This window comes from Lonchura striata, chromosome 1 (genome assembly GCF_050655825.1).
Source record: "Lonchura striata isolate lonStrDom1 chromosome 1, ASM5065582v1, whole genome shotgun sequence".
NCBI classification, from domain to species: domain Eukaryota; kingdom Metazoa; phylum Chordata; class Aves; order Passeriformes; family Estrildidae; genus Lonchura; species Lonchura striata.
This window is the reverse complement of record NC_140703.1, coordinates 115,384,124-115,408,989: the sequence shown is the minus strand read 5'-3', so window position 1 is coordinate 115,408,989 and position 24,866 is coordinate 115,384,124. Positions and strand designations below refer to the sequence as shown.

The window sequence follows — 24,866 nt, the reverse complement described above, 5'->3', positions numbered from 1 at the left end:
CACTGTTCTGTCCTACACTGGTTTGAAAAGACATAGTAAATACTAAGCTGGTATAATTAGAGGTCCTTGTGGGTCGAAAGTCATCAAACTTCCCTCCTGCTGCTCCCGCAGAGAGAATGCTGGCCCAGGGACTCTGTGCTGTTGGATTTGGGGCAAGGGAGGAGGGAGACACTTGGACACAAGAAATGGGCGAACCTCCAGTCCCAAATATTCATGTAGGATTTGTCATCCTTCAGTGATTCCTTTTTAGTTTTGGAAAGAAGAGATCAGGAGGAGAGGGCCTAGGAAAGGAACAATCCTGTAACCCCTGCCAGGAGGGGACAGCCGGGGGGTCGGGCTCTGCTCCAGGAACAGGGACAGGAGGAGAGGGAACGGCCTCAGGCTGGGCCAGGGCAGGCTCAGCTGGGACAGCAGCAGCAATTTCCCCATGGAAAGGGTGCTCAGGCCCTGGCAGGGGCTGCCCAGGGAGCTTTGGAGTGCCCATCCCTGCAGGTGTCCCCTGGAGGTGGCACTGAGTGCTCTGGGCTGGGGACAAGGTGGGGATCAAAGTTTGGGCTGGATGATCCTGGAGGCCTTTCCCAGCCCCAGTGGTTCCATGGTTCTGTGTTTTAGCCGCAGGTGGGGGCACAGCGATGGCACCTTTGGCATGGGGGGTTTCAGCACTGCAGCTCCTGCAGGAGCTGCCTCTCCCTTCTCTCAGGGTCACACCCCCTGCTCCAGCCTGGACCCTCACCCACCACATCCCTGCCCCAGGTACCTGCCAAACCCTCAAGAAACACAGAAAAAATGTCAGAAGCTGACCACAGAGTGGATATGAGGTGTGAGTTAAACACCCAGGAAATCATGGAGAAGATGGACATGTGGTTGACCAATACCCACTGTCACCCACATGAAAAAAAAAAACTCAGTCTAAAACCCAACACAGAAAAAAAGGGTTGTTTTAATATATAAGGATTTAAAAAGCATTGATATGTATTTGTGGAGTCAGGGCTATTACTCAATTTACAAAACCATTGCAAAAAAATCTTTGAGGGAACAGATAATTGTGTGGTAGAGCAAGTGGATGGACAGCTGTACTAACAAACATGGTTTCCCCTAAAAAATAAATAGGGTAAAATTTACAATTTTATTTCTGATGCTGACATGGGAATATGTTATAGATTAGTTCTGGATATAAGAAATAAAATAAGAATATAACTATAAATAGTATAAATATAAATAAGAAATAAATGTTCACCAAATGTCATATTTTCCTTTTGTGAAAAGCACGTTTCACTCCTTTGGAATTTATCTTGAAACAGATTGGAAACATTTCAAAGAGTCATGATATCAAAAATATTTCATTTCTGTTGAGCTTTTAGTAGAACTTTTTTGAATTTCCAATTTCTTTGAAGGCAATACTGTGTCACATTTCCTTTGCATCCCATTTTATACCAGTGCCGTGCCCAGCAGCAGATGAACTCATGATCAGCTGGATTTGGAGCCTTCTGCTCTACACAGGGCTCTGCAGGACTTGTACAAGGCAGGGTGGGCTTTATTTTTTGAATTTGGAAACTTTGGCATACTTGGTTTCAACCCAAATGACCCGAAACTTCCCTGCTGACAAGCCCTTGTTTTGAACCAGATCAAAAAATATTCCACTTGGACACCTTTTGCTCTCTTGCTGGCCCAGAACAGGAAGAGGCTGAGAAAAAAAATAATTTAAAAAAAGCACATTAAACTCAGCAGCTCAGAAGGATCCATTTGTTAGAGGCATAACTGAATGAACATTTTTTGGTGCTTCAGTCAGGCTCCATCACAACCTCCATCTCATCCCTGCTCCAGATAAAGATGCTCAGATCAGTCAGGGCTGAGAAAACATTGGAGGTAGATGAGGCTGGAGGGAAGGAGTGGGAATTTTGCCAAACCAGGGCTGCAATCCTCATTTCCTGGGGGTCACATCCTTGGCTGGGTGTTGTCCTTTCCTCGGGGTTAAGGGGACAGAGCTCTGCCCTTTCCCCAGGGGAGGCTGCAGATTCCCTGCTCCCAAAGAGGGGCCAGGCATGGATTGCTCTGTGATGCTCATGCAGCAGATCCCAACGCCTGGGCTCCATCCTCTGATCTGCACAGCTCCAGGGTGACCCCCGGCCTTCCCTGGGCTTCTCATGAAGAGATCACTGCTGGCCCTTTCCCTTTCCCTTTCCCTTTCCCTTTCCCATTCCCATTTTTCCCCTTTTTCATTTTTTTTATTTTTTCCTTTTTCCCTTTTTCCTTTCTTTCTTCTTTCCCCCCCTTTCCATTTTTCCCTTTCCTCTTTTTTCCTTCCCCCCTTTCCCTTTTTCAATTTTTCCTTTCTTTTTTTTCCATTTTCCCTTTCTTCTTTTTCCAATTTCACTTTTCCCTTTATCTCTTTCCCTTTCTCTTTTCCCCTTTTCCTTTATCTCTCTCCCTTTCACTTTTTCCCCTTTTCATTTTTCCCTTTTCCCTTCCCCCTTTTGCCTTTCCCTTTTCCCCCTTTCCCTCTGTTTCCATTCTTCCCTTTCCTTTTTCCTTTTCCTTTCCCCCTTCTTTTCCCTTCCCCTCCTCTTTTCCTTTTTTTTTTTCCTTCAAAATGAAGAAGTTTTTTTTGCCAACAGGGAAAAAAAAAAAACAAAAACAAAAACCAAAAAACCCAGAAACACATAGGAAGCCTTCACAACCATCCACTTCATTGTGCAGTGGGCAGGGACCAATAAAAATATTCTGCTTTCCTTATTCCTTCAGGCAGAAGCCCTGGAGCATGTGATTTGATTCCACCACTGCCAGGGCACTGCTGCATGCCTGCTGGCAGAGAGGACAGTTCTGGGAGCTCAGGGGGTTACTGTACCCAGCCAGGCATGGACACCTTCAGCTGTGTCCAGTCCCTGTCTCTGCATGCTGGATTAAGCCCTTTTCTGACTCAGAGATGGGGCAACTGAGAGGTATTTAAATAATTTTTATTCTATTTTTAGTTTCGTTTGGAGGGTGAGATAATACAGGTGATACCATTCATGTTATCACAATCAGAAGCCAACTTTTTCCTAATTACAATGCACTATAAGCGTTTCTTGGCCTATGAGTGTCCAAGGCCAGGTTGGATGGGGCTTGGAGCAACCTGGGCTTAGTGGAAGGTGTTCCCTGCCCATGGAAGGTGGTGGAATGAGATTAATTTTAAAGTCCCCCCAACCCAAAGCATTCTGTGATTCTGTAGATTTCTGTAGGAAAAAAATCTTGAAAAGCGCTGCATGAAGGTTGGGTTTGATTTTGCATTAAAGTGAATATCCTCAAAGCTTCCAGTGCAGTCAGACAGTGAAGCCACCAAAACATCCCATTCCTACACCAAGTGGCAGAGTGTAAATCTGTGACCTCTTCCTCTGCAAGAGCTCGTGTGCCTGCCCCCAGAGCTGCCTGAGCAGCACGTGTGCTCAGAGGAACCCAAGGACACAGCTCCAACTCACATCTTTTGATCCTGCTGGAAAAATAAAACACAGCAACCCTCAGCCCCAGCCAAACAATGACATCTTTTGGTGGGTGTTTGCAGCCTGACCTTATCCCTGCCTGCTTCAAACTCCGAAAAACTGGAGTGTGGAAATATTTACTGGCAACTCAGACCTGGCAGAGGAGATGACAACACAGAGCCACCAGCAATTCAAGCTGGCAGATTTCTGCTTGAAGAATGGATGGGAGTGCTGGGGGAGCTGAGTTTGGGGCTGAGTGTGGCTTGGAAGGCAGAAACACCCCTTGGTTCAAGTGGAATTTTAAGTCACATGAGGAGGGGCTTAGGGGTTTTTTAGCCTGGAGAAAAGGAGGCTCAGAGAGGACCTTGTCACTCTCTGTGACTCCCTGACAGGAGGGAGCAGCCAGGTGGCCTCTGCTCCCAAGTGACAGGACAAGAAGGATTAGCCTCAAGTTTTGCCAGGGGAAGAGTCAGGTTGGACATCAGGAAGAATTTCTTCACTAAAAGTGTGACTAAACATTGGCAGGGGTTGCCCAGGGAGGTTTGGAGTGCTCATCCCTGCAGGTGGCACCTGGAGGTAGCACTGAGTGCTCTGGACTGGGGACAAGGTGGGCACAGCTGGGACTCCATGGGCTGGGAGGGCTTTTCCAAATTTGATGATTCTGGGAATATCCTGCTCCATGAACCCCTCCTCCTCATCCTCTGAACAGCATCCACACTCTCTTCTGCTTTTTTTTTTTTTCTAATTTGATCTGGCCTCTTTTGATGACTAAGGGAACAGGAAGATTACAGTTTAAGTATATAATTTTCATTTGATGTGACAGGTTAAAGCTATGTGCATTTAGAGCAGGCTTAGATTATTTTAGTTCAATTGCAACACTGATTTAGGCCCTGACTCACTCTTTGAGGCCTGATTTCATGTAGATATATGTTGGCTTAAATTTACTGCTGGTGAAATGCAGGCACATGTGTGCATTACTCTGCTGAAATGCTGGGGTAGGGGTGGACTCACACAGCAAACACAGCTCTGAATCAGAGGCAGAGAGGAGTAGATTGTGCTTGTTGGATTTTTTTTTATTCCCCAGCATGAAGGCTTGATATTCCAGAGTTTATTTTCTCTCCCCTTGTGCCCCTCCCAGACCCTGGGCTGTGTAATCTGCCCGTGCAGTGAGTGCTTTGAGTGCCCTGGAGCTTTTGCTGACAGCTGGGCAGCCTAAAAACCGTGGAGAAGCAAATTGCTAAAACTCACAGAGCAGGCTGGGAGCAGTGACCTGCAGGTGGCTGGCCTGGCTGGAGGGAGTGGAAACTGCTTTATGTGGATTGATAATGCATTCTCCCCCTCTACACTGCCCCTGTAAGCCCCCCCTGCAGTGCTGCATCCAGAGCCCAGCATGAGAAAATTGGGAGCTGCTGGAATGAGTATGGAGCAGGGACACAAGGATGGAGCACCTGTGCTATAGAGACAGGCTGGGAGAGCTGGGATTGCTCAGCCTGGAGAAGAGAAGGCTGCAGGGAGACCTTTGAGCCCCTCTCAGTTAATGCTTTGCAAGACAGTTGGAGAGGGCTTTTCACATGGGCATGGAGTAACAGGAGAAGGGGAAGTGGCCTTGAGCTGAAGTGGGGCAGGTTAAAATAGATATGAGAAAAAAAATCGTTCCCTGGCAGGGTGGGCAGACCCTGGCAGAGGTTTCCCAGAGCAGCTGTGGCTGCCCCTTGATCCCTGGCAGTGCCCAAGGCCAGGTTAGATTTGGGGCTTGGAGCAGCTGGGACAGTGGAAGGTGTCCCTGCCATGGCATGGGTGGCACTGGGTGGGCTTTAAGGTCTTTTCCAACCCAACCAAATCTGTGATTCCATGATTCTCATTTTAGGGCTCCCTGATGGCAGCCAGTGAGCAGCAGTGTGATGTTCAGCAGCGATGTGGGCAGAGGTTGGGGCTCCAGCTCCAACACTGTGTTCCTGTTTTCCATGGGAAAATGCCCCATTTCCAGCTGGAGGGCAGATCTTTGGCATCCAGAAGCTTTTGTGTGTTCAGTAACTGTTGGACTTTGTAGGTCACACTGTGGCAAAGGAATGTTAGCACTTTCCCAAAACTAAAGGCAAGGTTTTTTTAGGAATTTGGAGTACAAAGGAGAGAGTAATGCGGGCAGAGCGAGGCACAGGCATTCTTGGGTGCCTTAGCTAATACTTCCTCATTATAGGAAACTAAAGCCACCCGGGAGAGTTTTTTTGAATCATTTTAAAAGGAAAAAGCTTTTGGGGCAGTCCTTTCTGCAGCAAATCTGGAAGTGGATCTGGACCTCTCTTCTCACTTGTGTTTCTCCTGCAGAGTAGACCAAGCAAACAGCGTTCTGTGTGTCTCCTTAACTGCATCTCTTCATCTCCAGCTTGGAGTGGAGGGGGAGGAGAAAGGGAGCTGCCAGCAGCTCTCAGTGATTGATTTGTCTCGTGTTTTCTTATGCTGCGCTCTAACAACCTGTTTAAAAAAAAAAAAATTACAATGACAAATCGAAGCAAATATTTTCTGGCTAGAAATTCAAAGTGCCCTGGATCATCCTTGGGTATTTTGCTATTAAATGTGCAGCTTTATCCGTAACGTTTGTCTGGGATTTTTTTTTTTCCCCCTGCTGTAGCTTGCAGCGTTTAGAAGAGAAATGTCTTTCCCCCGGAGCCATTTGCTTCAATAATTGCTGTGGTGCGAAGCTGCTGTCAGCAGAGGACAGGTCATAAAGGTAAAAGCGCTGCAGTTCTCCACGTGCTCCAAGTATTGGAAGCGGCCCTGGGAAGGGATCGGGTGTCCTGCCTGGGCTCGTCCTTTGCCCAGAAGCCAAGGCTCGGGGCTGGGGGCTGTCCTGAGCTCGGACAGCCCGGGGGTCAAGCAGACGGAGGGTCGGGGAAGGGCGGTCAGGGATGCTCAAATCACCCCGGCGGCGCGCACAGGGTGAGCTTTGCTCCCTTGCTTTCCCCTTTCCCCGGGGTGGTGGTTTTGCATTTGTCAGTCATTCCCCATCAGGAAAAACCCCTCCGAGGGTGCCTGAGGGCGGGTTTTGGAGCAGATTTCTGTCCCACGAGCGAACCGAGGCTGTGCTGTCGGAAACTGGGAGAGCCCAGCCGAACTTTGCCAGCGCCGGGAGGAGCCGCCTCTGCTCTGACACCATTTCCAGCTCCAGCTCCTGGCAGGACGCTGCTTCCCACCTCCCATCCGAATTACCCCGAACAAAACCATCTACAGCCAGCTCCTAACCTGCCCTTCCCGCTGAGATTACCCACTGAGGGTAGAGGGAGGAGGGAGGGAGGGAGGGAGGAGGGAGAGAGGGAAGAGGCAGGCAGAGAGTTCAGGTTACGCTGCAGCATCGCCGCCTTCCTTCGCTTCTGGCTCCGGAGCCGCGGCCGGGGATGAGCCCCTGGCTGGGGCCAGCCGGGCTGCGGGGGGACAGGGGCACAGCCGGGCGGCTGTAGCCCCGCAGATCCCGGCGATCCCGCTGGGAAGAGCCGGAGCCGCCGGAGGATGCGCTGCGGGCGCTCCGGCTGAGGAGGCGCCTCTTCCTTCGGCCAGCTCCAGGTAGGACCGGGAGCAGGGATTCCCTTCGCTGCCTCCAGCCCTGGATGTGCCCTCGGAGCCGCCGCTCCGACGTTCCCAAACTCTCCGGTGGGTGGGGAGAGGGAGAGGAGAGGGGTATGCAGGTGTGAGCCCGCCTGGAAATCGGGATCAAAATCCAGACCTCCTAATGCAGGAGTGTCCCCAGCTCCGGACTGCGATGTCCTTCCCCTGGTAAAACGGGTATCGTGCACTGATGTGGGGGTGAAAACGTAGTAATGAGTTATCTGATTTGCCAGATTTAATGGGGGGAATATTTTGGCAGCCCCACATAAAGAGCAGGATCAGTTAGGACAAAACCAGGGCAGCGTTCTCCTCACTGTCCTGCTCGGATAAAATGCTGAAGAATGGAAGATCCACGAGGCACAGGTAAGTAATTAAAAACGCAGCCACTGGCCCTGATCCCACAAACATTTCTGTGTATAATCAGCACTTTTTAAAGCCAAATAGTTATTGACAAAGGATTTGCCAGCATAAGGGCCCAATGGTTGGATTTGTGCTCCTTTGCCCAGGAAGATTTTTTCCTCCCAAAGTACCAGACTTGATGCTTGAAAAGACACATGAATGCAAAGACTTAATTTAACTGTTAGAGGAGTATAAAGTTCCAAACACCAAAAAATGCTTGTGCCAAGAGGCAGAATGAAACAAAAGGGCAAAGCCTGAGCACCAGGCTTACCTGCTCCAAGTGCTTCCCCAGCTTAAAAAGGGGGGAAAAACCATCTGCAACTGTAACATCCTGACAGGTCCTCATCCTACAGTGATATCATCAGGACTGAGCAGCAGTCAAAGATTTAGGAGTGGTATTGGAATACCTTTACTGGCAATTTTTCCCATTTTGAAATTTTTTTTAACTTGCATAATTATCACTTTTCTTCAGTGTTATTTTACTTCTTCTTTCATATATCTTGTGGCTGTTTCCAAGGGAGAAGAGCAAGATCCTCATTCTATCTGAAATACCATTTTCAGTTTTATTTCCCTTCTGCATTAAGATGAGGAAAACCAACCAGTACTACTTGCAGTACTACCTGTAAATGAAGGTGCAATAAATAATTTGGTTTGGGGGGCACAGAATTTCTCAGAGAACTGGACTTTTGGAGTCCTGGCAGAAGCAACAAGCGCCTAAGGAAGAAATTTCCTCATTACTTTGTTTGTGAAGATAAAAGGAGTGAGAGTTGGATTTTATTCCTGTTCAGCACAATGAAGCACACGGGTTTACACAGGGTCAGGTTGCTTTGATTCATCCCGTTGTGGACAATTGCTTATCTATGCTGAGATCTGGGGTTTGGAATAGAGCAAGTAGGATAAAATTGCTGATTCATGAGGCCATTCCGAAATAAGTTAAATCTGCCCATTAGCATCAGGGATAAAAGGAACATGCTGGTATTGTAGGAATAGAGGGAGCATTAGAAGAAGAGTCTATTGGCATTGGAGAGAAATCCAGAGAGGGGTGGTTGCCACTCAGCAGGTGAAGGGAGGACAGAGACAGGAGGAGGAGAAGGCTTTTAGGCTGAATGTTTGGGAAAAAAATACTACCAAGATGAGAGAGCAGGAGGGAGTGCCCCAGGGCACTGCTCTTTTCCCTGCTTGTGAGAGAGGATTCCCTTGGCTGGCTGCCTGCCAGCTGTGTTTCCATCCCCTGTGCAAGGGGAATTAGCCAAAAGTGCCCAAATATGCTCCTAAAAAGGACACAAAGCACCTGCAGTGGGGGTTGGAGTGCACTGGGTGTCCTGTACAGTGTCCCAGCATTGATGGTCTGAGCTCTCCAACAGGACACCTCCAGCCCCCACTGCAGCATCTTCTCCATACTTGAAAAAGGACCTGGCTGTACTAAATACCCAAATTGAACATTTTTGTGGGTGTTTAAGGGCCAGGATTCATCCAGAGAATTTTGCAGGTGGCTTGGAAAAGCAAGCTGATATTTTAAAATAGAAGCAAGCTTCCTTAGCTTGGCTAAAGTCCCTGGGAATATATTTCTTTTTGACTCCTCAGTTGCAGCACTTATTTCCTGTGACATTACCAGAGCAGTGGCACCTCTTGCCAAACTGTTTCACTTTAAGTCACTCCAAGACACAAACTTTTTGCTGGCTTTGAGAGCAAAATTGCATTTTGGTCTGAGGATGCTTTTTTGGCTTTTCAGAACAGATGTTATGAGCAAGTGCTCATATTGGGTGGATGAGATCAATGCATTAAGAGCTAATGGCTCTTGATTTGTTTTTAATAAGGAGGAAGATGCATCCTCTGGTTCAAAAGATTCCTGTGCCACGAAGGCCTTCCCTCCTGCCATGATCCTGATTCTCCTTTAGGCATCTGGGTAGAGACAGAGGCAGAACCCAAGGACCCTTGGTCTGGGCCATTGCAACAATTTTAATAATGGGAATTTCCACATCCGAGGTGACAACTCTGTACCTGAGCTGGAAACACTTTTATGAGCAGATGAGGCCCAGGAATGTTTGTTTTTCTTGTAAAAACAAAGAGGCAGCTATTAAATGGATGAGTGTCACCTGCAGAACAATCCCTGTTCCCGTACTCTGCCCCCGGGAGGGTGGCCGTGTTTGAGTTGTGTTTGTACAATCTGCTGGGACTGTGGTTAACCAGCAGTAATTCTATGGCACAGAAAATACAATTCAGAGGAGGAAATGATGCAGAATTGTCTCTGAAGGGGTGAGGTTAAGGAACTACTGTGTGTCAAGCGGCTCTTCTGAAATAGCCTCATAGCATGATAGGACAAGGAAGAGAAACTTGGAGGGACTCTTGCTCAGATATTGAATTTTTAAGCAATTTCTATTTTAAAGTTTCTCCCTTTTTTTGACCGTGGTTTTTCTTTACTTGCTATGAAAAATGTTTCTTTTCTTATTATAGCTGTGCCAGTGTTTAGGCCATGCTGGCCATGCATATATCTGTATATATGGTAAATGGTATTTCATTTGGCTTACATTAATCTAGATTGTAACATCTCGCTCTAATTTTTCTTTCTCTAGAAAGAAAAACCTCTATAGTAAAAATTTGTTTTACTATACATCTTTTTATTTTAATTATTCTTAACTCTCTCCTTATTAAAACCCAACGTGGCAAATAAAAACCAGCCCAACCTTTCACAAAGAAAATTCAATCTGCTGTTGGAGTCGCAGGGTCAATCAGCTAAATGGGTATTAGTGACATAAAGACAGAGCATCAGCCAGGCCACGCAGTAGGATTTGCAAATCCACAAGAGTAATGCTCCTTTTCTATGTGTTCTCTAATTGATGGCTTAGGGACTCCTGCTCTGAGTCTGTGACAGAGTCACTGCCTGGACATAAAACATTTCCGGAGAGCCACAGGCTCGTTTTAAGCATGGAAAGTTAAAACACAACCCAGCCCTCAGATCCCTTTTTTCCATGCAGATCCCATCACAGCAGGCCTGGGAGGAACTAGGGAAGCAAACCCCTTCCCAACACTGTGGAAAAAATGGGAGAAAAAACAAAGAGACAAAAATAATAGAGACAAGAAAAAATAAAAGCAACAAAACAACCAAGCAAAAACCCAAACAAAAAACCCAAACAAACAAAATAAAACAAAAGAAACACCAAAAAACAAATAAAACCCACCCCAAAAAAAAAACTAAAAAAAAAGCCAAACAAACAAAAAAAAAAAACTGAAAAAACCAAAACACCCACAAAAAAATCAGAACAAAAAAAAAAAAAAAAGAAAGGAAAAAAAGGAAGAAGAAAAAAATAAAGGGAAAAAAGGGAGAGGATCTGGCCATAAATAATGACCTCAGCAGCTCAGTGCTAAGTGATAGAAACTGGTGAGTGTGGAGAAGAGGAACAGTGCCTTGCTCTGTCTTGCTGATGGACTGCAAGGAGACACCTTGCAGGGATCAAAGGGAAAAAGGTTCAGAGAGTACAGCACAAAAAGTTTTTCCCTTTGTCCTGCACTTTTTTTTGGGTTCCACCCTTTTTGCCTGCTAGGTTGGGTGAGCATACATAAAACTTGTAACCCAGGTACTGCTGAAGCCTTTGCATCACCAGAGATGTCATTTTGGAGAGCTCCTGCTCCTGGCCCCTGCTCCTCTGAAACTCTTGCATTTAGGAAAAAAAAATAAATGTTTCCCGCTGTTCTTGACATTTTCTTATTATCTATGTGCACTTAATCCTTCTCTGTGTCATGCTGAGCTTATGAAAAAGCAATTTAGGGGCTTTATTCCAAGGAAAATTGGGAGTTAGCAGCTTTTACTGGTCCTTACAGCAGGGCATGTCTTACATTCAGTGATCAGGAAAGGCAAGAGGGAATAACACTGCTGACTTTAACTGTGCAGGAGCTCCTAGTCCCACTCTTAAGTCGTGCCTCTGATTTTGGGGCTGCAGCTGCTTGAGTCTTGTTACAAAGCAAGGATTTTGGAGGTGTCTCAGGGTCTGGTGATCGAGGTGACCCCAAGAATACAAAAGTCCTTTTTTCCCAGCTTGCACAGCCAAAGAAGAAATCTGAATGAGTAGGGTTCGCTTCTGAAGGTTTATTTTCTTTTATCAATAACATTCTCTCTCTGACCTGCTGAGCTCTGTCTAGCAAGGAGGCCATGGCATTCTGTCTGTCCTCTAGGGTGGTGTTTGCGTTTTATACTCAAAACTACATGTACTATGTTTATAATAACATGCCAATATGAGTAATTTATGTTAGACAGTGTGTCTCCACCTTAAACCAACAGAAAACTGTCACCATCACAGCAAGATGGAGGGCAAGAAGAAAGAGAAGAAGGTCAGGACATGACCAAATCCCTCCATCTTGTCCCCTTGAACCTTTTTCTAAAAAGCCCCAAAATTCTACTTTTTCACCCTGTGTTAATTCAACTACCACACTACTCAAACCCTTGTGGCTTGTAGTTCCTCATACAGAGTTGGAAGTTTTTTCCACAGGCTAAAATAGAAGCCACAGGTGTTTTTGACTTTTTTCCAGGGTCTCTGAGCCCCCTGCCAGGGTCTAGAGACAGCCAGGGCAGCCAGAGGGATGTGCTGGGTTCCCACACAGGTGGCCCAAAGCACTTTGATCATTTGTGGTTTGGGTTTTTCCCTGCCCTGATGTGTGTGACCTCAATGCAAAACATCAGCAACCATCCGCTGAACCTGACTGCAGCTTTGCCCCAGAAAAGGTAAGGAAATTTACTTCTTTAAATTGATATTTCCAACCTGTTCCTCAGGGGCACTCCAGACCTACTTCCCTGTCTGTGCCTCAGGCCAGGCTGCTTTCCCTGAACTGCACGGCACACAGCCCTCATCTCTTGGCACTGTTCAGATAATTCCACTCATTAAAGGAGAAGCCAGGTTAATTTTGATGCAGTAATTAGGCTTTGGCACAGGAGTTACCATGGCTTGATCTCTGGGAAACACAAAGGAGTTCCACCAGGGTCAGAGGTGTGAACAGAGAGATCCTAAAGCCAGCCCATGGCAGGGTGTAGGAGGGAGTTTGTGCCACTGGTGGAAGTAGGGACTGTAGCAGAGACATTCTTCTTTCTCTCAGGATTTTTTCATAGAGCAGCACAGAGGAAAGAAAGAGAAAACAATTTCTATTTCTGCTCCTTGTTCTTCCCATGTGGGATGTGGTTGGAGAATTGTTTCCCTGGGGGGGATTCTGGTGAGGATTGTTTGAGCCTGATGGCCAATCCAATCCACCTGGGGCTGGGCTCTCAGGGTCACGAGTTGTGAATTAGATATTGGAGTTAGAAAAGTAGGTATGTAGTTTTAGTATCTCATTTAATTAGTATATTAATGTATTATAGTATAGTTATAATAAAGAAATCATTCACCCTTCTGAACTGGAGTCAGACATCAGCATTTCTTCCCACCAGGTTCACCTGTATTTACAATAAGGGACTTGCAAAACAGAGAGTGCTGCTGTTTGGGATTTGGATCCCAGACCTTGGATCCACCTTCTTCAGAGGGTCCCAGTGGTTGATAACATAGAGAACAAACAATTCCACCTCCCATGAGGCTGCTGAATAGAGCTTAAACACCAACTGGCAAACAAAAAGATAAAATTATGTCCAGGCATGTCCAGAGGATGATAAACATGTCTGGGACCAGTGGAGAAATAGATAAAGAGGCCTCCAGTGGGTTTTTGGCAAATTCTGTAAAAAGAAGCAAGAGAAAGAAAGTCAGAAAAGTTTATTCCTGCTAATTTTGGTGCCATTTCTGGTGAACCCACACAGGACTGGTCTCTCCTGAGGCCTCTGGGATTTTCCATGCTGGCACCAGGACTTTCCTGGAGAAAATCACAGATTCCCCCACATTCATTTGGGACACATGTAGGATCCTCCTGTGACACTGAGGCATTCTCTTGAGTTTGGGAATCCTGCCCACATGAGACACCTGGAAATTGGCATTTTAGAATTGGGTACTTTAGAATTTAATATACTGAATACCTTGAGTTACTTTGATATTTTGAAGATTGATGTTCTGGTATTTTGAAGAAGAATTATTTTAGTATTTTGGAACTTGGTATTCTAATATTTTGAAACTGGGTTACTTTGGTATTTTGGAACTTAGTATTTGAAAATTTTAAACATGTGTTTGGTATTTTAAAATTTGGCATCCTGGTAGTTTAAAACAGAGATTTTGAAACCTGGTATTCTAATATTTTGGTGGAACAGCTACTAGAATTCAGATTGTCAATGGAAAAAGGAAGTTTAAGATGTAGCTGTAAAGTCCTGTGCATAGAGAACTGAAAGGCCAGCTGCAGGCATAGAAAAGAGAGAAATAAAGATAAGAAAGCATTTGGGAGGAAGGTAAAAGTTGCCTGGCTCCTATTTCCATAGGACAATCCTCAGATGATATTAGAATAAAAGTACTGAAAAGCCAAGAAATGGGTGGTTTTAATACAGGTAAACTGCTTGATGTTGCATGGGCAGTGTATCAAAATGTGCAAATCCAAAAAAAGAAAAGAAAAGAAACAACAGGAAAAAACTAAACATAAAATGATAGCAAATTATGAAAGAAAACAGCAAAAAATTCTTACCCCCAGGGAGGAGTTTTGTAACAGGGGAAGTTGTTCAGTTCCTCAATCTTCATTAGGAAGACTGGGAACTAATCAATACAAAAATTACAAAATAAATATAGATATTGGAAGCAGGAGTATGCTCAGGTAAAACCCAGGACTCCACCAAAGCCTCTCATGGCAATAGCAGAGTCTCTGGTAACAGCCACAACAAGAAAGGAAAACCTGGAAGTTTTAGTAGGCACAGGAACCATTATTCAGTTTTAAATACCAATTAAAATACCAATTATTCAGTATTAAATGAAAGGGAAGTTTAGGGATGCCTCCATCACAATTGTTGGTGCCACTGGAATTCGTGAACTGTGCCTCTTTTTCAAACCAGTTAAGTTCAAAGTAGAAAAATGATAAATAACACATCAATTTTTGTCCCTGCCTAACTCTCCAGAAGTATTATTAAGGAAAAAAACTTACTGGAAAAATTAAGTGCAAAAATCAAGTTTCAGGAAGAGACATTCAAATTAAAATCCCTGAGGCTAAATACCTGTAAACTTCAATTTTTATATTACACTGACTTCCCAAGCTAAACCTATCCCAAAGATAATTAAGGATGCAGTAATCCCCATTGTGTGGGCCAGGGAGATTCCTGGAAAATCAGAAAGAGCAGAATCTGTGAGAACCAAATTAAATCAGACACAGACCTGGTAAGACAAAACCAATATCCTTTAAAATTAAAACATTGAAAAGGATCATTACCTAAGATTAAGAAAATTTTAAGGTACAGGTTGTTGGTGAAGTCCAATTTTGCCAGACAAAAATATGAATTATAAAGATTATAAGTTAGTACAAGACTCAAGAGCAATTAATAAAATTGATAACTAACCCAAAAATTGCTAGGTTACCCAAAATACTAAGAGCCACACTAAAAAAAAAAAAAAAAGTAAACAAATAAATAAATAAATTTGGAATGGCTCGCTGTAAGAGATTTAAAGGAATTTTGGATTATTGGTCCACCCTTTGTATGGAATTCTAAATATATTATATAGTAATAGCCATATATAGTTTCTAGCCATGAATACTTTTAAATACATAAATACTTTTAAACACAGAAATACTTTTTTATATGATGATGATAAGCAGGTGCTTTCAAACTTAAAAAGCCCTAATGAGGTCTCCAGCTTTGGGCTTCCTTGATCCTGTGAAATCTTTTGAATTATTCCCTTATGCCAGGGTTGACCCAGCTGTTTGTGAGCAGCCCCAGCCATGGAGCTGCACAACCAGATATTAAACCAGAATATAGCACAAAAATTTGTCAATTAATCAGAGCATTATATTCTACATTTCACCCTAGTGGGTGGGCAGTCAGCTCTGCTGGACAAGTGATAATTTCTGAGAGAATAAAGTAGTGATAGAGGCTGTCAAATGTAGAAACTCTCCTGGAGATTATTGGCAAATTGACTTTACAGAACTTCCATGCAAAGACAGCTGTAAATTTCTTTTAGTGGATCCCTGTTCTGCGTGGCCTGAAGCATTTCCCTGTTGCACCAACATGGCAAAAGAAGCAGTGAAAATATTTCTGAATCAATTATTTCCATACTTTGGAACTCCTCTAGGAATGTCATCAGACAGAGGGTTTGGGAATCCAGAGGAATAGTGGGATAAATGTGCAAGGCCTTGGGAATCCAGAGGGATTTACACACTCCATGATGGTCACAAGCCAGTGGAAAGGCAGAAAGAATGAACTACCCTATTAAATTTAAATTATTATCCCCAGGTAGAATAAAATGGAAGAAAAAGAATGAATAACCTTGCAACTGAAATATTGCTCATATCTGTAAGATGTATCTCAATAGTTCACCAAAATCTTTGCCAAAAACACCTTTAGAGTTTCACTGAGGGATTAGTCATGTAAATGTGTATGAAAATATCAAGTAGCTAAAATATTAAATGTAACTAATTGCTGGATAAGTTCTCAAGGCATGTTGGTAGGAATGAGGCTCCACAGAACCACATGGCCTTAAAGATAATTATAGGATAAGAATGTTGCACTTACATCAGGGATGAGTTTGAAGCCCAGCAGACAAAAATTGACAGAAAGAGCAATAAAAGAGTGGTAGAAAGAAGAAAACTCTTTGATGAGGTTGGTTTAACTCATGGCTACCAAACTGGGGACTGCTACAAAATGCATTTGTGGCAGTCATTTGTCACCACTGCAGAGTGTTTACTTGTTTGTGTTCAATGTCAGAGTTGTTGTAATACTTTGTGCTGAAAAAATGAAGGATTGTGACTTGCCTAAACGAGACAGTCTCAAGATAAAGGAGGGATTTGGTAAATAACAAAGAGAATAAAACATTTCAGCTCCCTTTAAGCTGCTGGGAGAGAGCAGTCTTTTTTTTAATGTGTTCATTTCAGGTGAGTGTGAGAAGAGGCTGCAACTCCCACATGGTTTGGTGCCAGGGTTCCATGCAAGCCACAGCTGCAGAGACCCATGAAATGCCAGTCAGTTTAAGAAAAGTCTCTAGGATATGAAACAGGCAATTTTTCGGCAATGCCCTTCATCAAATATTTTGCAGTCAGAACAACAAGAGATGGGAATAGTGTTGAGATAATTAAAAACTATGATTTCTGGCTGAGATCACAGAGAAAAATCAAATATTTAATCATGCAAAAGGACTGTATATAAAAGGAGAAATATTTGTTTTGATGCACAATGGGGATGGGAGGGGGGCTCAGCATCTCAGGAGTAAGGAGACAATACCAGGGTGATTTAATTCCCTGATACAGAAACTTCAGTGCTCCAAGGAACTGCCTGCATTAGTGTAAAGTGGTTTCAGTGTTCAGAATGCTCCCTGTTCATCTGAAAACAAGGATTGAATGGATGTTTTTTTGAAGAAAAATGGCCTTGGCAAGAGGAAGCAGCCTGTGTGTCTGTCCCCCCTTTCCCTTGGAGTTCTCTCAGGTTGGACACTGGGCTTGGCAGAGTGGAAGGTGTCCCTGCCATGGCAGGGGTGGCACTGGGTAGGCTTTAAGGTCCTTTTCAACCCAAACCATTCCATGGTTCCTCTTATCAAGGCCACTGCCCACCCCTTGGTCCTTACACAGGGAGAGGATACGTGGCCACGTGTGCCAATTGCAGAACTTCTAAAATGCTGTTTACAATTTGCATGCATTTGCAAATCATTTGCATTTCCCAGCTGTGCGTGTTTATGTCTGTGTACAAGCTCCACTCCTTCACACGTGGGCTGAAAGGGGAAGGAATCTGGTTTTGGAAAGAAAAAATGGTAAAGGTGGGAGGCTGCTCACCCAGCTGTCCAAAACAAGGACATTTTAAAAGATTTTTTTAGATCTGTTACCATTTTTGGAAACAAAAGTAAATAATGGCCACGTTACATTGGTCTGATTCTACAGAAATCTTGTAAAACGGTTGTTGTGTGTTATGGCACCTTTCACTTGGATATTTGTGGAAAAGTTTTAACAGCATATTAATCTCCATTGTTTTCTTAGTTCAGTGTCTGGTTTGTACATGTTCTGGAATTTCTGTAACAGAGAAATATCAGACTTTCAAACAGTCTTTGTGAGCTGGCAACAGGAAAAACCTCTGTACATCTCCATTGTCAAGCTCAAAACACCTTCCTGTCCTGAAAACACAATTCAGGTTATTCACGTTCTTCCTCCCAGGCCATTGAAGAATGTGAGAAGGTGCAGAGCAAACTTTTGTTTAATCTTTTGTGTATACATATAATATAACTGCATAGGTATAATCTTACACAATTTTACATACGTATTTAACTAAAGCAGTTGTAAAGTTAATTACAAGACTACTGTGAGCTATAAATACAAGAAAAAAAAAAACAGATCTGAAGAATACATTATTTAAGGATAAAGCAAATTTAAATATAAGTGCCAGAAGAAATGTGAACTTCTGAAATATTTTCAAAATTCATTAATGAATCATTGCAAAAATGCATTTCACCATGGGAGCAATTCCAGTAAACCAAGACTCCAGTTCTACTCATTTCATGTTTTTGAGAATTCCCACTGAAGCCAATGGGACTATTCTTGGGGGTAAAATGAGCTGAATTTGGTTCAAGGGACACCTGGCTGGACTTTCAAATGAGCTTAAATCCTGCAATGCAAAACCTCTGGTTGCCTGGAAAGAGGAAATTGAGCAAAAGGAAGGCACTAAAGTGATTTGGGGGAGTCTGCACAGAATATTCCTGGTCAGAAGGCAGAGATCAAATTTCCCTGAAATCTGCAGCTCTGGGCATGGTTAACTTGGTTTGCTGTGCTGTAGCTGGGGAGCCAGATATAATTCTTTGTTAAAAAAGGGGAAGGTGGAAGGGTTGCCCTTCCCCTGGTAAAAATTGCCCCATCCTAGTGCTCTAAAATAGCAGTAGGAGAGCCTGTGGGTTATGGAATGAGCAACTCAAGCCTTAAACTCCTCTCACCAGGTTAATTTATGAAGATGTTAATACTTTTGGCACTGTAAGGATTTGGGGTTTGCTTTGATAGTTTTTCTCTCACTCAGAATTTCTGTTAGATTTATAACCACATGTCCAGCTCATAATCTCTTAGGAGGTTAAATGAGTGAGCATTGTAGCATTGTTGTTGTTTGGATCTTTCTCACCTAAAAAGGGGAGGGGAATAGGAGAAGCCCCTTCTCACCCCAGTGTGTCCTGGTGAGTCACTCAAACTCTGCACAAGGTAGAACATCCAAATAATGTGACCCACTGCTGTTTTGGTTATTTTCTTTTTTTTCAGAGCAGCTAACCCAACTTCAAAAATGTGACTCATGTCCCCTCCAGCAAAAGGATCAGGAGCAGTTTCTGGGTTGGTGCAAGAGCCCCACAGGACACAAAAGTGATGAAGATGAGAGGAACCTGGCTGGGTGTGTCCCTGGGACACCTGCTGGCTCTGGGACACGGGCACAAATGGAGAAACATGGTATTAAAAAAAAAACAAAACCACAAAACAAACCAAAGAAACAAAAAGACTATCATTGTTATTCTCAGCCCTCTGAAATGGATACATAAATCTGCTCCTTCTCTGGCCCTGGTGGGTCTCAACTAGTTTTTTAGGATGCTGAAAATGGGGAGGAGGTTTGAAGCATCAAAGCTGGGTGAGCTGGTGTCAGTGGGCACGGTTGTGTGGATTTCTGAGGACACACTGGCTTGGAGGGCAGATTCAAGTTAAGCCCAAGTGTGAATCTGCCAGCAGAACATCTCGTGGGGATGACAGGAGGAGAAATGCACGTGGCTGAGTGCCCTCAAAGAGGCAGCTTTCTATTAGAGCTGACCTGGCTTCAAATCCCTGCGCAGGGAGCTGGCACTGGAGTGCTGAGAGGAGGAACCAGAGATTATTTTTATGGATGTGCTGCTCCTTCTTGTTCCTTTCAGGTGGATTGCAGAAAGTTCAGGCTGTTTGTCTGCCTGGTGGGGCTCAGCAGTGCCAGCCTCTGGGTTTTCCACGCCTGGACCGAATTCTGCATGTTCTGTGAGAGCAGCCAGGGTGACCTATTCCCCACGGAGACTTTCAGGAGGATGGAAGGGAACTTCTCCCAGCTCCCAGATGTTGACTGCCACAAGAACCCTCCTTTCCTTGTCCTGCTGGTGGCGTGCTCATTCCAGCAGCTGGATGCCAGGATGGTCATCCGGCACACCTGGGGCAAGGAGAGGACAGTGGCTGGGAAGCGCCTGGTGACCTTGTTCCTCCTGGGCAGCCCTGGGAATGCCAGCCAGCAGGCTGACATGGCTGCTGAGAGCCAGAGCTACAGAGACATCATCCAGAAGAACTTCACAGACACCTATTACAACCTGACCCTGAAGACCATGATGGGAATGGAGTGGATCCACAGGTTTTGCCCCCAGTCCAGCTTCGTGATGAAAACCGACACGGACGTGTTTGTCAACGTTTTTTACCTCACTGAGCTGCTTCTGAGGAAAAAGAAGAGCACTGGATTCTTCACAGGCTTTTTAAAACTGCACGAGTACCCCATCAGGACAAGAGGGAGTAAGTGGTATGTGAGTAGGGAAGAGTATCCAGGAACCACCTACCCACCCTTTTGTTCCGGGACTGGATATGTTTTATCCAGCGACGTAGCCAGCCAGATCTATAAAATTTCTGGGAGTGTTCCATTCATTAAACTGGAGGATGTGTTCATAGGGCTGTGCCTCGACAAATTAAAAATCCAGCTGGAGGAGCTCCACTCGGAGCAGACGTTTTTCCCAGAGAGGATCAGGTTCTCGGTTCCTCGCTTTAGGAAAATCGTGACGTGCCATGGAATCAAACTATCTGAGCAGCTCAGCTACTGGAACCACTTAGTGGCAGCAACTCAAGGAGGAGTGCTCTAGCACCTACCCTCCTCCACTTCACAGACTGAAATTCTCTGCTTTTACAGGGCTGCTCCCCACTCCAGCAAAATCCCAATTAACTCCAGCTCCATCACTCCCAATTAACTCCATCCAGCTCCATTAAAGACTTTAGAAATGGTTATTTTAATCACAGAATCAGAGAATTGTTGAGTTTGGAAAAGACCTCCAAGATCATTGAGTTTGATTAAATCTTTCCTTTGATTAAACACTACCTTGCTAACTACACCTGAGCACTGAGTGCCACGTCCAGTCATTCCTTGAACACCTCCCTGGGCAGCTCCTTCCAGTGCTTAACCACCCTTTCTGTGAAAAAAAAAATCCCTATTTCTGCCCAGGAACATGCAAACTTCCTTCTCTCCCATTCACTCCCACCTCTGTGCATCCCTTCTCTACAAACATTACAATTATTATTTTTTTCCTGAAACACCCAGGCCTGCTAACCCACCCTCCAAATCTTGCTGCCAGAGGCCTGGGAACATTTCTGTTGTGCCAAACAAAAAAGTCGAAGCACTTTTGTTCAGAGAATAAAATCTGCACCATCTTCCTGGTTGCCCTTGACAAATTACTGCACCCATCTGTGCAGGCACTTAGAGGAATGATATTTGTAGCTGTCAGGATGCTCCCTCCTGGCATGGGAAGCTGCAGCCCTGCCCTTGCAGCCAGCTCTGAGTGGGCTGAGCTGCAGCCTGGCACAGATCCCTCCTTCAGTCTACACCAATTTTTTTGGCAGAGGTGGTAGAATTTGCCCATGCAATGCTCTCGAGACGACCTTGGGCACTGCAGGTCACCTGCTGGAGGTGTAAAAGCTGCTGCAGCTGTTTCCTTGTGTGTGCTTCCTGCTGAAAATAATTCGTGGTGAAGCCAGTGCAGTGTGTCCTGCTCTTCCTATTAAAATAGACCATGGAGACATCTTTTATATTTGTGTCGCACTTTGATTGCCTGAGAGCTGCTGTGAATAGTTTGCGGAGGCTAAACTAGAGTCACTTAGAGTGATTTAGACATTCTTTTTCCAAAGAGAAACTGGGTGTGTGAGGGAGAAGACAGGAGGATTTTTCTCTTTTGAACAAGACTTAATAGGAAAATGTGCTCAAGTAATCATTCAGGCTGGGAGCCCTATTTCTTATTTCATTCCCAAGCAAAGACTCGTGAAATCTCTGGGATGATTACAAGTTTCAGAGATAAGAAGAGGGGTCTTTACAGCAGATGCTGAAAAATCCTTCAGGGCTCTGAGGAGGGAGAAGGGAGCTCAGAAATCCTCCCTTATGCAGTGGTGCTGTTTGATTTTCCTGCAGGCACAGGCAAGGTCAGTGTTATCAGCATGGAATGCCTGTAATGTCTCTGTGAAGTGTTTTTTTCCAAAAAAGCAGTGAAAGTGGAGCTGTTCCCAAGGGGAGCTGAGGGGATCTGACACCCAGCATGGAAGAGACAGGAAAACAGATTTTATTATTTTGGTGTTATTTATTGTTTCTTTACCTTGAAAAGAAGGATTCCTTCCTTCCTTCCTTCCTTCCTTCCTTCCTTCCTTCCTTCCTTCCTTCCTTCCTTCCTTCCTTCCTTCCTTCCTATCCATCCATCCATCCATCCATCCATCCATCCATCCATCCATCCATCTCATTTTACTTGCCTGTGTCTGAAAAGCAGGGTAAATATTTTCAGCAGGAAGATCCTGAGAAGTGTTTAATAATGGTCATAATATATTATTTCTTTTCCTCTGGTTTAACCTGAGATCATGCACCCACTTTTGACCACTGATGATGAAAGAATCAATGTTTATTTGTTTGTACACAGGAATGGTCTTTTTTCATTTTAAGGTCCTTCAATAAACTTTTAATATTTTATTTAAAAAATTAAAATATTTAAACAGCTGGATTTTGCTTAAAATTCAGCTGTTTTTGAATATTTTTCTGCCTTCAGAAGGTGTGATGGGTCAGACTGATAAAGCCAAGCCAACATATTTTTAATCACTATCTTTTCCATGTAATATGCAGAAATATCTTGTGTCTTTCATTGCTGTCATGCCCAAGGTGCAAGCTGGTTATTCCTTTACTTTATGGAAAAATGGTGAGCAGAAAGGAATGTGTCCTGGTCATTCCTAGTTCCTTGTCTTGAGGGGCAGAGCTCTGCGACAGCATCATCAGCCTGATGTTCTTTTCTTGTCATAATAATACAATCATAAAAAAAATACAGTAATAAAAAATACAGTCATAATAAATAATACAGTCATAAAAATAAAAATGTAATAATGAAATAATCCTGCAGGCAGGTGTAGGTCTCACTTCCACCTCTGTGCCTGGTGCCAGCTTTGACTTTGCATCAGCATAAAAAAGTCACCCTTGAGGGTGACCCAAGTCCTGCTGGACCTCTTGGCTGGGGCTTTTATTTCAGTCCAGGAATGCTCCAAATTACTGGAATCCAGCTGCTGCCTGTTCTCAGTCAGTCCCTTCTGCAGACTCGACCTCTGTATTCCTGGGGTTAAATTCTAGTGGAAGATGTCTCTGCCCATGGCAAGGGGGTGGAAATGGATCTTCTTTAAGGCCCCCTCCAACCCAAACCCAACCACTCTGTGGCTCCATGAAACCCATCTCTGATGGGTTGGGAACAGGGACCTGACCCAAGGTCCTGAAACCATCCAGGGAGCTGCATTTGTCATTTCTGCATTTGTACAAGATGTCTCTGTTGCTGCCTTCAGAATGTTTTGTCCCCACCTCACTCCCCAGTGGCCTGACTGTCCGTGAGTATTTAATCTGTCAGTACTGCTGAGGAGCAGATGAGTTCGGGTTGAAATGTCAGGGATTTGGATTTTCAGGGATTTTTCTGCTCCTCTCCTCTTTGCAAAGGGGTTTCCCAAGTGAATGCTCTTAGCTGCTGCACAGAATTTTCCTCAACCTAATGATTTTCTTTGTGTCAATGAGAAACTGATCTCATAATTCATAGAATCGTAGAATTGTTTAGGTTAGAAAAGATCTGAAAATTCCCTGAGTCAAACCATTGACCCCAAAAGGTGTCCCTAAGCACCACATCTACAAATTTTTGTAACACTTTCAGGGACAGTGATGCCACCACTTCCTTGGGCTGCCTGTTCCTGTGCTTTACCACCCTTTCTGTGAAGAAATTTTTCATAAATGCAATGTATGGATTCATAAATGCAATTTAGACCTCCTCTGGTTCAACTTGAAGCCATTTCTTCTTGTCCTGTTGCTTGTCACTTGGGAGAAATGACCAAGTCCCATCTCACTACACCCTCCTGTCAGGGAATTTTGGAGTGCAGTGAAATCCCCCCTGAGCCTCCTTTTCTCCAGACTAAACCCCTCCCTGCTCCCTAAGCTGCTTTGAATAAGGATATATTAATTGAGTAATTAATTACTTAAAGCATAAACTTACTCTGCTGGAAAATGTGATTTAAGAAAAAGCAGATGATTGCATGTAAGGCAAATTCATTTGTTTAAACAAAACCACTGTGCTAGTGAGTTTATATGTATCAGCTAAATTATATTAGTTTTTGCAGCTGAGGCCTCAGCTCATGAATTTTAAAACAATCAAAACAGTATTAGTGGCCTTTTGCAAAATTAGATTCATTTTCCTATGAAAGACCATCACAAAACAAGCAGAAATATAAGTAGAACTGCAAACACAATATGCAGTGTACATATACTTATTTTTAAAATTTTGTATAGCCTGACAAAAAAAATTAGGCAATTTGGGGGCAGTTTGTCTGCAGAAGCTGAGCACTATCCCAATGTTTTTATGCATTTTGGGTTAGAAGTTCATTCAAACTTTTTTTTTTTTTATAATGAATAGCTTTGAAAAGGTCATCTAAAAGTTATTCCACTGCTTCTAAGTAGGGAGGAGTACAGAAATCAGCAGAGCTGCAAGTGTCTTAGAGTTGGTTGCACTTCAGCACACTCTATTTCTTCCAAGTTCAGTTTTTAGAGGCATAAAAATTAATACTTTTTTTTCCACCCCACAACCCTAATTAATCAACTAACACATTCTCAGTTTAAATTAGAATTTTAAAATCTGTGCATGAAGGATTTGGTCTCACAGCTCCTCTGACTCAGACTTATTGAGAAGGTACAACCCTCCCGGGCACTTCTGAAAATACAGAAGTGGATTTTTGCAATGGAAGTTTTGCCTTATTTCAGAGTGGAAAGGGACAAAAGGGCTCCTGGTGTGTGCTGGATGTGACAGGAACGCTGCTCCTCATGGATGTGTGCAGGTGACATTGCAATGTTAATTGAAAAGGCATTATTTGCATGGAACATGAGAGTGTTGAGCCAACAGTTCCATGTTTGATATTTTATTAGTAAAGAATTTTGCTACCACAGTTTAGTGTGTTTGCTTGTCTTTCTGGTTGTGAATGCGCCAACATTTTGGGGTGTAGTCATGTCAGGGGGCTGGTTCCTTTTCCTGTTAATATCAGTAGAATCACAGAATTATTTAGGTTGGAAATGACATTTAAGGTCATTGAGTCTGACCTTTTACCCAG

At 44.0% G+C, this 24,866-nt stretch overlaps 1 protein-coding gene across 3 annotated transcripts in view; it reads left to right on the top strand.

Annotated features, from left to right (window-relative positions):
• Window positions 1–24,704, top strand: part of B3GALT5 (beta-1,3-galactosyltransferase 5) — a 39,503-nt gene extending 14,799 nt beyond the window's left edge. Inside the window, exons 2-4 of one of the 3 annotated variants that reach the window (XM_031506284.3) lie at window positions 6,085–6,183; window positions 18,771–18,953; window positions 19,406–24,704. In XM_031506284.3, coding sequence (XP_031362144.3) covers window positions 18,873–18,953; window positions 19,406–20,359 — 1,035 coding nt within the window. In that variant the 5' untranslated portion in view covers window positions 6,085–6,183; window positions 18,771–18,872 and the 3' untranslated portion in view covers window positions 20,360–24,704. Of the gene's footprint in view, window positions 1–6,084; window positions 6,184–6,412; window positions 7,014–10,730; window positions 12,172–18,770; window positions 18,954–19,405 lie in introns of those variants that run through there. The other 2 variants (XM_021527475.3, XM_085560387.1) reach the window with 2 other exon arrangements.
• The last annotated feature ends 162 nt before the right edge of the window (window positions 24,705–24,866 follow it).